This window comes from Perca fluviatilis, chromosome 5 (genome assembly GCF_010015445.1).
Source record: "Perca fluviatilis chromosome 5, GENO_Pfluv_1.0, whole genome shotgun sequence".
NCBI classification, from domain to species: Eukaryota; Metazoa; Chordata; class Actinopteri; order Perciformes; family Percidae; genus Perca; species Perca fluviatilis.
Window position 1 is genome coordinate 33,208,232 of NC_053116.1, and position 12,726 is coordinate 33,220,957.

At 38.9% G+C, this 12,726-nt stretch overlaps 1 protein-coding gene across 1 annotated transcript; it reads left to right on the forward strand.

The window, feature by feature from the left end:
- Positions 1 to 1,427: 1,427 nt before the first annotated feature.
- si:dkey-8e10.3 (serine/threonine-protein kinase SBK1) lies at positions 1,428 to 7,149 on the forward strand. The gene is made up of 4 exons (XM_039799482.1): positions 1,428 to 1,696; positions 3,182 to 3,344; positions 4,265 to 4,467; positions 5,392 to 7,149. Exons 2-4 carry the CDS (start codon positions 3,182 to 3,184, stop codon positions 6,067 to 6,069), a joined length of 1,044 nt encoding a protein of 347 aa, XP_039655416.1. The 5' UTR covers positions 1,428 to 1,696; the 3' UTR covers positions 6,070 to 7,149.
- Positions 7,150 to 12,726: the final 5,577 nt, after the last annotated feature.

Here is a 12,726-nt window from a genome sequence, read left to right on the forward strand (position 1 = left end):
CTGCAGTGACTGACACCTCCTTGACCCACCGCAGCCCTGCAGAGGCAAATACACCAAAAGTATCTGTTTCTTTGTATCATTAGACCTGCTCGTTTGGGCGCTTGGTGCCCCCAGAATAACTACCATGGATCCCAGTGTTGAGTGAGTTCACGGTAAATGAAACACAGGCCAACACACACACAGACACACACACACACACACACAGGTGCAGATAACTACCCCCCATTAGGCCTGCCCGAGTTGTAGTTGCACCCCAGGGGATTTGTTTGTATGAGTACCACAGCTTGAGTGCATTCATGGCTTCTAGTTCAGGGCCATGAATGCATGTTCTCCTTTATTTGAATTTGTTTGCAGATGAGATCATTTTGTATTTTGCAGATGGTCCGGAGGGATGGGTGAAGGTTAGGTCGCCCGTCTCTCTAAAGGACATGATTTGGACCACATGTGAAATGGCACCTGTATTACAGTAACCATGTGCAGTAAAGTACCAGTGTATACGATACAACCTTGCAATATTGGTCTTAATCTGTGTTAGTATATGTGCAATGTATATAATATGCAATGTGTAATCTAATCAGAGCATCAGACCCATGTATTTTACTGCACCATATACATCTCAGCTCAGTGGTAACAAAGTGGCAACAAATCCCTGCATTAAGGTCAATGGTGGAGGAAAGATTCAGAAATTTTACTTAAATAAAAGTAGCAATACCACACTATAAAAAAACTAAATAATAGTTAAGTCCTGTATGGAATTGTATTAGTTTTAGTAGTAGTGGTAGTAGTAGTAGTAGTAGTAGTTGTTGTTGTTGTTGTATTATAAGTATCAAAAATAAGTTACAGTAAGATGGAGCTAATTGTACATACTCTTGGGTAGTTCTTTGTATAGTATGTATAGCTTTCAAATAAATGTGGTACAGTGTTTCCCTCTAAACTTTAATGGATGAGCAAGGGTAGTGTTGTTGATATAATAATATAGTAGATAGATAATAGTAGATAGTAGTTAATATATTGAAGATCACTGGAATGGGGTTGTGGCGCCCAGAGGCACTTTTGAATCTGCTGCTCCCAATGCTTTAAATATGTTAAATGCAGCAGGCATGCTTTAGGTCTTGTAGCTCCACAATGTACTCATGTGGGTGCGCACATGTCTGTTAGTGGTGACAGACCCATGAATCTATCACAGAAGGTATAAAGAAATATGTGAATGACACTTGTTATCTGTATATCAATGCTTTGCATATGCATTACATATACATACCGTACATGTGATTATACTGTATGTAGGCCACTCTATGTGTGTGTGTGTGTGTGTGTGTGTGTGTGTGTGTGTGTGTGTGTGTGTGTGTGGTGTGCGTGCGTGCGTGCGTGCGTATGCCCTTTGCAGAGGCAGTTTGTAATCAGCTGTCAAAGTGGGCTCTGTCCCCATCGCAGCAGTTGAGAGCAGAGCTGCGTGTTGGGCAGCGAAAAGCTCTCAAGTCCACTCTGCACGCCTATCCACGCACAAACACCAACACCAGCAGCAAAGGTGGAGGACGGACAGGACAGCCATTCAACCGGCACTTCTAAAGCATATTGATTAGCTGTATTTTTTCAGCTGTACACATGGTGGTGTGACAGTGAGTGTGTCATTTTGTGTGTTTGGTTTGCCTGTTTTTAGACTCCAGTGACTTTACTGGGAACCAATTGAAAAAAGGTAAGACTTGAAACTGATCAATATCTAATCATAGTTAATATATAGGGATATCAAATACTTCTACTATTGAATGTCATTACTGCTACTGCTGTTAATAGCAAATTGTAATAGCAAGAAGACAGAATTATATCGGTGCAATTTTTGATCAATGATGTACAAATTACCACGGGTCGAACATATACTAAAAATATTCAAACTCAAGTTTCTTTCCACATCTTATATAAAGTTATTATTATGTGATGAAAAATGTTATTTAAGAAATAAAGGATTTAAGGTTGTTTTTTGTGTATGTGTGGCATACACATTCAGGCTGTACTAAAAGATTAATGTGAAAATTAACAATTTGAGGTAAGAGATAAAGATAACAAAGTAAATAAAATCTAAATGTGTAAAAATAGAAAATGTACATGTGTCACAATTGTAAGCAAAGTACTAAATTAAATTAGCAGAGGATAACGTGCTAGAGAAGGTCGAGGATAAACGGAACAGCGTGACAGAGGTCAGACGACAGAGTTCAACATCCTAATGTTTTTTCTGGCTACAATTATTTCTTTGCCAGAGCATAGAAAAAAAAAACAGAAATAAAGACAGGAAAATACTTTACACTTTTAAATGCAATAATGAAGGTAATAATGAAAGTTAGCTGTTTTTATGCTTCCTTTCATCCTCGGTACATGTCTTAGCCATTAGTCCACCAAGACAAGGACCCAATAATGGGTCAATGTAGAAGTCGCTTTTAATCTTTTAAATTACATAACAGAAGCGATCGTATAGACATGAAATGTATTAGATAAATAAAAATAAATACAATTTCATTGTAATTAGATAAATTAGATAATTCGGTTATACTCAAACCTAACTTGTTTGTTTATTTGTTCTGAATGGCACCGGTGGAATTACAGTACCAACTGTACCTGTCTTTAACCCGCTATAACACCATAACATCTCTTCTAATATTATGGTATATATTTTACTTTGCTACAAACTTGATTATGACTGATTGACTTTTCTTTTTTTGTTTTTGTTGTCTGTTTCTGTTTTACTGTTGTGTCTAATTATGATTGTACTGTATATTCAATTATTGTTAAGGACCCCCTCGAAAACGAGATGGTGCATCTCAAGGGGTTACTCCTAATAAAGAAATTTTCAACAACAACAAGGTGTCGTGTGATGCCAACTGTCATGATAACAGTCTCTAGAGAGACATTCAAATCCTGCTTTTTTTCTCACCTCCACACAGTCCACCCCAACCCTTATGTTTTAACATAGTTTTTATTCATTGACTATTTTATATAAACAGAAAGCAATGACAGTTGAAATTTTAAGTAGTAATTTGTTTTATTAGTTTGGATCTGTAAATGCTTTTTTGTGGTGCAATATATTCCAGTACGTATGCACCTTATGGCCGTCTATAATCTGTATGTGTTCTTAGCCCTAACATTTGTGGAAAAGTATTTGTTTTGTCCTGTCCATGTGTGTGTACAGATGATTGAGCTGGGCCTCGCTGACGGCAGTCTGATCGACGAGCTGATGGAGCTGACAGCACAGAGCCTCAGTCAGCTGGAGATCCAGGAACGTTTCAACATCATTAAGGAGATCGGCAGAGGGAAATACGGCAAAGTGCTGCTGGTCACTCATCGCTTCAGGGGTATGACTGGGCTTTGATTTCTAATCTCTTTCAGTAGAGAATAAACTTGTAGCAATTTATTGTTATCACCAATTAAAGTAAAATAATAATAAAATATTTTACACTTGCTGATCTGAATCCCCTTTTTCCCCAGAAAAAAAGCAAGGAGTTAATGTGTTTAATGTGTCTTTAATTGACAGAAGATAGGTTTCTAAATAAAATAGCTCACTACAACATATTTAAGCCATGTTTTTTGTCAGAAACTGAACAAATTGAGTTGTTTTTCAAATTAAGTTATTTGTCTAATTTGTTTTCTTTTTTGTAACTGTCAGCCCAGTTGCAATTTTGCATATGTACTGGAATCCAAAAAAGGGGCCAGCAATCCAATCTACGAAAATAAATAACTTTCCAAAACTTTCATGGCAAGGCACATTTGTTGTAATTCATAGCACACAAAGAGAGATGAAGAGGCATTTACAGAGTAATCACAGTGAACAGGAGGGAGGTGGGAAAAGTAGGCTACTATTTGAAAAAAAGACAAGATCTGCACTCTTCAGAACGGATGGGAACCTTGAACTCTAGGCGACCCTGAGAAAATAAGAGATGCCAAAGTGGAGCAATGACCGGGTCGGTGTATAGACAAAAGGAAGAGCAGAATGCAAAGCATGAGCTGGCATGAGGTTAGCTGGCCCGGGGCTTTGAATTTTCGAAAACCATTGGAAAAGTTCCATTGGAATTGGGGGGCAGTGACCTGCGTGACAATTAAGGTTGTAGAAAAGCCATGCTACAATATATTAGGTAATTATTACAGCATACAGTGAATACCTTAAATCAGCACAGTGTCCCTGAAGTGGTCATACATATTTGTACATTGCTCTAGTAAGACAAAGAAGATGTGCATGAACAGTGATATTAATAGACACAGTATGGGTGATCTGCAGGGACTCCCATGGCCTTGAAAGTGATGCCCAAAGCCTCGACTAAGCTCCAGGGCTTTCTACGAGAGTACTGCATCTCCTTACACCTGTCCTGCCACCCCTGCATTGTGGGCCTCTTTGGCATTGCCTTCCAGTCTAATGAGCACTACTGCTTTGCCCAGGAGCTTGTCATTGGGAGGGACCTGTTTGCTGTCATCCAGCCAAAGGTGAGTCAAACACTGGCAAAACAAGGTTAAAACACTAAGAGTACAGCCCCGATAGCAGTGCTTTGAGATAAATGCTAATGTCAGCAATCTTACATGCTCACATTGTCAAAACTGACATGTTTGTTTTAAGAGGTAGAATGTCCATACCAATGTATCCAATTGTTGTTGAGGTAGGGCCTCTCTTTCTCTAATTGAAAATGTTGGTATTGGCAGTAATAGAAGGATACAGATGAACAGTTCCTCATTCAAAAAGTCATTAGGATTCATCCTCTGGGCACCAGGAATATCTGTGAAAAAGTTAATGTCAATACATCCAATAGTTGGCGCTAGTGAACATTAAAAAAATCCATAAGAGGATTACCAAGGCATTAGGATTCATCCTCTGGGGCCATGAATGTCTGTACAAACCTTTGTGTTAATTCAACCAATTGCCAACTGACAACTGACCGACACATAAATATTGCAATGCCTATGCCGCTAGTGTGGCTAAAAAACAATGGCATGCATGGTGGGAGAAACATTTGGCTCAATCCAAATGTTGAGACCTCAGTGGTCTTGCAAACATAACTAGTGCCTAAAGCTGTCAAAATCCACAATTCATGAAGTCCGAATGGGGTTCATGTGGACCTTCTACAGACTTTCTTTTTACATAAAAACGGAGTTGGAAAGAGTACCAGAATTTTTAAGGCCTATTCACGTAAAAGTACTATTGCTTTAAAAAAATGTTTTACTCAAGTAAAAGTAAAAATTAGTGATTCCACTGTTGAATTAAAAAAAAACATCTTTAGGCTACAATACATTGCATTAAATGTCTTTGTAAACTAGTGGAACAAAATCAGCAACATGAGCCCTTATGTCCAATATTCTGCGACCTTTGGAAGTGACACAAACAGCCCTATCCCTTCTTTTGCCTGATTGTTCTAGGTGGGTATCCCAGAATCTTCGGTAAAACGTTGTGTCCTCCAGATAGCCAGTGCTTTGGAGTTCATCCACAGCCATGGTCTGGTTCACCGTGATGTCAAGCCTGAAAACATCCTCCTGTTGGACAATCACTGCTGCCAGGTCAAGCTGGCGGACTTTGGCCTGGCTCAGAAGAGAGGCACTCTGATACGCTTCATCACAGGAACCCTTCCCTACATGGCCCCAGAGCTTTGTACAGTGGCCCTGATGGAGGGCCAAAAAGAAGTGACAGCTCCTCCGCTTAGTGTGGAGCCAAGTCTGGACACCTGGGCCTTCGGTGTGGTTATCTTCTGCATCCTTACGGGGTATTTCCCCTGGGAGCGCTGCATGGACTCGGACGACTTCTACCAGGAGTTTGCAGACTGGTGCAGAATGGAGAGGCCAAACAATGAGGAGGACATTCCTCCTTTGTGGAAAAGGTTCACTCCAGAAGCCATGGAAATGTTTGGTAAGCTCCTGGCTCTGGATGTAGGAAAGAGGTGCACAGTGGGGGAAGTGAGCACGTATGTGGAGAAAGACTGGCTTAAGAAGGTACATGGGATTGAGCAGCAGCAGACAGCAGAAAGAAACAGTGCCTCTGGGAATAATCCTGGGCATTGCGAGATGGAAATACAGCCTAATACACAGTCACAGACTGAATAAAAAAAATAAAATGCCTAGAAAGCATGTTAAATATACAATTATAGGTGAAAACAGTAGTATTATGTATTGTGTGGCTCTGGAAGCAGCTGTACATATTTGAAAAAATAAAATAACCTTGATGATGTTGGGGTTATCTTGGATTGGGCTTTAAACCTAACATTTTTAACAGAAAGCCTGCATTACAAACTTGACACATAGGGTTTGAAAGAATTGTACACACTTGCATTGTGGGAGTGTAGGATCCACTGTGTTTGGAGCTTGACAAGTCAGGACATCTCAGCCTCTGCTGCACCATTCTCTTTCAATCTGTGTCTTGTGAGTCCCCCAACTCTACTGAAATGCAATACTAAAATGCTGGCGTACCCCTTTAAAGGTGCTGTACTCAAAATACTGAAACAATTGGTCTGGGATTGCCTCCACGCGGCTCTCACAGACCGTTCTCCAGCTTGTCAAATAATTACCTTTTGTCACTGCCCTCAGCGTCTGATAGCGACGCACAAGGCAGTCACATGCACAGCCGAAGAACAAAGAACAGAGATGCTCAAAAAACATTACACACAGAGGGAGCATGACTTCATTCTCTGCTCAGGACGCCATTATTCCACTATTATCTTTACATGGCAAATATTTGTTTACTGCTATATCAATGTTCTGAATGTCAAGTACAGCTCCAGAATAATACCAATACCAGAATAAATGTACTTTCTAATATACTAATACATGTAATTTCCAAACACTGTTGAATTATTAGGTACAACACATAGACATGTATAACATGACAACAAATGACCCATTAAGTGGGACTACATTTTTATGAACCATGTTTTTTCATGATTTCGTAAAATTTGCTTTGTTTTTTATAGTTGTTCTTCAGTATAAAGTTCTGCTCAAGTATGTACAACTGGATTTCAGTGTCACCTTCTTCTCTGTTCTGAGTACATGAATTACAACCTTTTACCATAGACTAAAGTACATGGCTGCAAACAAATCCATTGTTTCTTGTACTGAATAGTACAACAGCATGGGATTGTAGTGGTGCCTAAGGAGTAAAACGGGCTGTTTGTGGACAGCAATTACATACATTATTTTGTCACCCTTTGGCATTTGTTTCCAGATATTGCTGTGATCTGCATGCATCAGGCAGCACATGCCCTATACTTTATTGCAAAAAGCATCTGGAGTGCAACAGGCTGCTGAAGCGCATTCTGACCTTCTGCCCAGGGTGGGGCTGTTGTGTCGAGTTATCACATAGAACTTAAAGTAAAAGCAGTGCAGCTCTATCTAGGTTTCACCTATGTTGCTGCACAAACTGATAAAAATTGTTGAGAGTTTTAAACATGGATTGTTTATTTAGATAATTTTAATATACAGTATAACTTTGATATACATGATGTATTATTTAATGTCAGCTATGTTGGGAATTAGCATATTGTCCCGATTACTTGCAGGTCAACTAACAATATTTCTCAACAGCAACACATTTAACAGTCTGACATTTAATATAGATGCAGGATGCATGTTAATATATATTGATCAACATTTAAAAAGTGAAGTTCATGAATGTTAAACTATTTATGAACTTTTTGTTATATTTTATATTTATAGAGATTTTGTAATTCAATCTTTGATTATAATGAGACAACAATGAGTTTGACATAACAAAAAAAAAGAAAAACATAACAGCATGAAATAATATGTAAAAAATATGAAGCGTGAGCAGGTGATGACAGACGTGTTTCTGTAAACAGTTTAATCAATCATCCAGACTTTCTATGTATAGCACTTTTCATGCATAGAAAATGTAAAACAAAGAGCATCACAGTGGATTTGTAACTAATAAAACAGTCAATAATAACAACATTCACTGAAAATAAAAACAGGAGCTGAGGAAACGCAATCATAAATATCATTTTACTGTGAGGAGACACCAGAAGCAGTTGTTAACGTACCCCTACACTTCACAATTGCTGTAGCGTTGTTCGTAATGTTACGGTGTGAGAGCATAAATTAGAATCATGCATCCATCCACTTAGTCGTGCTCTTTTCATCCACTCTCTTGGGCTGATATCATATTACCCTCTTTGAAGTTAGAACCATGACCTATGTCAGATTTCTGTGTCCGTCTCACTCAGTTTTTATCCCCCCTTTCACCTACTTCACTGACCTTCTTCAACCCCTTTACATTAATAATCTCTTGACAATCTGCTACAGCTGGCTCTCCACTGATGGATGTCCTGTTTTGTCCGAGTATAAAGGACATCACAGGTGCTTTCAGGATGGGACATGAGCCCATCTAAGGGGGGCAGACCCAAACTTGGCAGGGGGCCTGGACCTGCTTATCCCCCTCATGTGTTACAGCATTTTTAGGGCATTACACTAACCAGGGTCATCTTTCAGCTGACCCCTGGTCATACAAACACTACTACAGCCAGAAAATCTGACCACAAAGCCCTCTGTGCTTGTGTTTACACACATACAGTAGCCAACCTAGTGTTTAAAAAGATTAAAACAATATTTTGCATGCCTATTCAGTGTAACACAACATTACAATCAGGGTATTAATCTTGTGCACTTTAACCAGCTTGCCTTGTTACAGAACAAAGAAGAAGAAAATATATATTCTTTACGTGTTTCAATACATATTTTTTCTCACTTTGCTGCATACGAGTGAGAGATTATGCTTTCCTGCTAAATCTAACCGTCTAAAAAAATCATAATTTTAATGGTAGACTGAACAGATAAGCATAAGTGGAATTTACAGGAAACTTCATCAACACGAGAATCAGGTCTTATCATTCCACCATTTCCTTTGCCTGCCGAATTAAGATTGTTTAGTGCTGTTATGAAAGACACTGTGGTCATGGACTTTCCCTTTATCTTATCTACAAGCTGTCATGCTTCTGATACTTGACGACTAACAGAAAACAGCACATCATCTTGCACTGTGACAGATAGTTACACATGTTCTGAAAAGGGCCGTTTCAGGCCAGCGGTCCCCAGCCAGGGGTACTTCAGTTACCAGGGGATACCTGGAGTAGCTCTGCTTTTATGAGAATGGAAACATTATGATATCAATAATACTACTTCATAGATTAGTTTGAAGCTTTAACAAGAAGAACTTTTGGGTTGCCAGGCTGTGAAAAAACACCTCTGGCAGCTTTCCTCCAGCAGGACACCTGATTGGACTTTTGAGCTCTTCAGTTCATCAGGGAGTTTTTCAAAATTAAGCATTCATTGATGTGTTTATTAACAACTTAGTAACATTTACAGCTGCATTATTAAAACTCCATCTACTGACGCTTTAGTCATGATTTAGTAACATTTCAAAACACAGACTCAATGGCTTATTAGAGAGCCAGTATCATTTATTTATGTTACTGACATTTAGAACTGCATTATTTCAAAATAGAAAAGAATAAAGTGATAACACTTTAAATGCAACTATAATGACATTTTCATTATCCGTTTATACACCAGCCTCCATAGTATCCATAGACATTGTACCGTTACATATGTCTGGAGCAAATGTTAAATCAAAACACTATATAATAAGAAGTCATGTGTTTCCAATAGCATCCTTTCTACCTCACACACACACACACACACACACACACACACACACACACACACACACACACACACACACACACACACACACACACACACACACACACACACACACACAGATATCCAGGCATTCTGGATGACACCATACACATTTGTTTGTTATGGAAAATCACCACAACTGGGGCCTTTTTCCCAGCTGATGGCTCGTCTGTCTGTTACCTCCATAAAAAGTCATCATGAGGATGGTTGAAGAAACTTTTTACAGTATCAACATCGATCTGTGTTTGAACAAATGAGGACCATGAGAGTCACAGCCAGCAGAGGAGACAGATCAGAGTGCTCCGGATTCATATTTGAAACATGAGATTATGAACATTTGGTCAACAAAGCCCGTCACTTTCTATGTCACGTGTGTCATTACGTCATGTACTTACTGTACTAACGGACATTAAGTAATGTGACAAATGCATTTATTTTAACCCAAAGTATGATCTTTTCAGAAGCCAAACAAGTCGTTTTGGCGCCTAAATCTAACCAAACTGTGAGCGTATAACCACTTTAATCACATGTTTAAAACTACGACGTTTCACGTGGGTATGAGGACGTGTTGATCTGCCGCCGCCGGTAGGGCCGCTAATTTTAGAAACGCTCCTGTGGGTTGTGTTAGAGGGAACAAACGACCTATGTGGTCGAATGGGTTGAAGGACTTGTTGGCTTTGTTGAGAGAAAGAGAATTTCTTATTGAGATGACGAGGGGTTGTTTAACTGGGTTACAAATTCAGTTAAACAACACAATGCTATACTGATCACTATTTGTCTGCTGTATCTATTTCAGCTTTAGCCACACAGCAGATCTATTCCTTCCCCCAGATCCCCCAGCAAGGCCTCTGACAGCGGGGCTGGGTGCGATGTTAACATATCATACGATATGTAAGCTGCTGCTTACAAATTAGTCCCTTTGGGTGTATCATTGGCTCTGTGGTCTCAGTGGCCCTTGGCTAACTCTTGACTAAACACGTGAGGCTCTAGCAGGCCCATCAATCTCTCAGAAAGCACCACCAGTTTGTCTGCCGATCCCTTATGGATGCTCTTACCCATGTTAACATTTGTAGCGAGCAGCTGCTCTATCTATGTTTCGAGGATTGAGGGAGGGATATAGAGAATCCTAAAGTGCATGAAGATGAAACTGTATTCAAAATGTTTGCCAGAGTGTTTGGCTTTTATTTTTCTGTAGTCCGGGGTCACTGTTTGACTTTGTGTGGTAAATGCAGAGCAAAATCACAACAGTTAATTAATAATAAATCAACAAATTTAAATGAATACATTAAAATTAAAGAAGACATTAATGCATTGTCAAAAATTAGACCAGCAGGGAATTTCAGGCAATCCTGAGTCACTCTAAAAACGATGTCATGTGAAGAAAACGGCTTATTGTGCTGTGTATCAAACTATATATGACAAAGATAACATACAGTTTGATACTCAACATCTGAGCCGTTTTTCAAAGTCCCCGGAGTCTATGAGGCATCACTAGATGCAAGTAGAGAATAAACCCTAAAAGTGGTAACATAGAGCATACACAAAGTCTTGGTAAAGAATTTAATGTTGTGCTGCACAAAACTGCTACAGTATTAACACAAGGCTAGTACAATGTTGGTAGTCTGACACCATTGGCAGGGCTCAGTCCGAGGTGCCCTCTGCACTCATAGCCAACCAGAGCAACGCTAGTTGATAGATTAAACGTTTGCCGTATCTAGTCGGCAAAACTCCGAACACATCTTCCTTTTTTAAGAATGACTTCAGTGCTTAATTCCAAGTCTTCCAGATACACGGCTAAAGCCGATTCGAAAGACTGCTGTTTGCCAGCAGCAGCAGCCATCTTCTTTGTTTTCAAGTAGCAGGGAATTCACACGGAACCGTCGCAACTCTGCCGTCCGTATGTTAAGCCCGCCCACCGACTCTATATATGATGTGATTGGCCTGACCAGAATTTGGTTTTTCCAGCTCACAAGCCAACGGAGAGTTACTAGACTGACCCTGGCTGCAAATTACATTTGCTGCCGCTAGGGTCCGTCTAGATTTGTAGGCTAGCACAATGTAGCAGTGCAACAATATACAGTAACTGCTACACAACTCATGCTATGATGCGCTGACTGAATTTAATTCTGAAGTGTAACACGTAGTAGCAAGATATAGCAACTTTCAGTTAATAAAAAATGATGCAAAGTGTATTTTACAAAGAGATCACATAAAAGAGACAGTATTTTTCTTTGTTAACATTGTTGAAAATACAAGATAAAAAACATGCCTAAAGGAACATTTAATTCATGTTTTATAGAATATGTTTAATGGAATATTTGATTTTTTTTTTTAAATAATTAAAGTTAGATGAAGAGATTGATACCATTATATCAATCTTCTCATCTAACTCTCTGCAACTATTCCTTTAAAAACACATTAATGTGACAATAACGTCTCAGTGTTATACATTCTTACAAAGCTTATAATCTTGTGATAATATGACCTGAGCTTACTGTATCAGATGTGTTACACACAAGGAGTTTGACTCATGTAACATTTATTTCATTTTTGCTTTCTCTGTGCTTCCTGGCTGCTATAGGCCTTGTTCATATAGGCGTTTTGATTGCAATTGATAGACACATTGACATACTACAGCAAAAGTAATCTCTCATTAAATATTGCATCAATCATAAAAGCTCTGTACAACTACTGTATATACATCACCTTTTTAAACAAAAGAATAAAAAATCATATACAGTCATTAAAACATTCTGAGCACATTTCATAAAAGCCATAAAATCAACAGAGAAAGTGGATTTTAGAACAAAAAAGGGGTATGTTACAAAACTTTGCTAATTGCCCTAAGTTCCTATCACTCTAATGTTATACATTTTAAGAGAAAGGAACTTTAACCACTCATTTTCCTCACCTGTGATTTGATTGCAGGCTTACACTTTGCACATTTGATATACACACTTATGTTAAATGAGAAAAGTAGCAAACTCCATGTCACTAGAAGGTACACAAGCAAGCAGTACACAATCAGATTATGTATTCTGAGTATATACA

Coding starts and splice junctions, on each gene's coding strand:
- si:dkey-8e10.3 (XM_039799482.1), top strand. CDS start 3,182: ATGATTGAGCTGGGCCTCGCTGACGGCAGTCTGATCGACGAGCTGATG. Junction 3,345..4,264: donor GGTCACTCATCGCTTCAGGG/GTATGACTGGGC, acceptor GGTGATCTGCAG/GGACTCCCATGGCCTTGAAA. Junction 4,468..5,391: donor TTGCTGTCATCCAGCCAAAG/GTGAGTCAAACA, acceptor TGATTGTTCTAG/GTGGGTATCCCAGAATCTTC.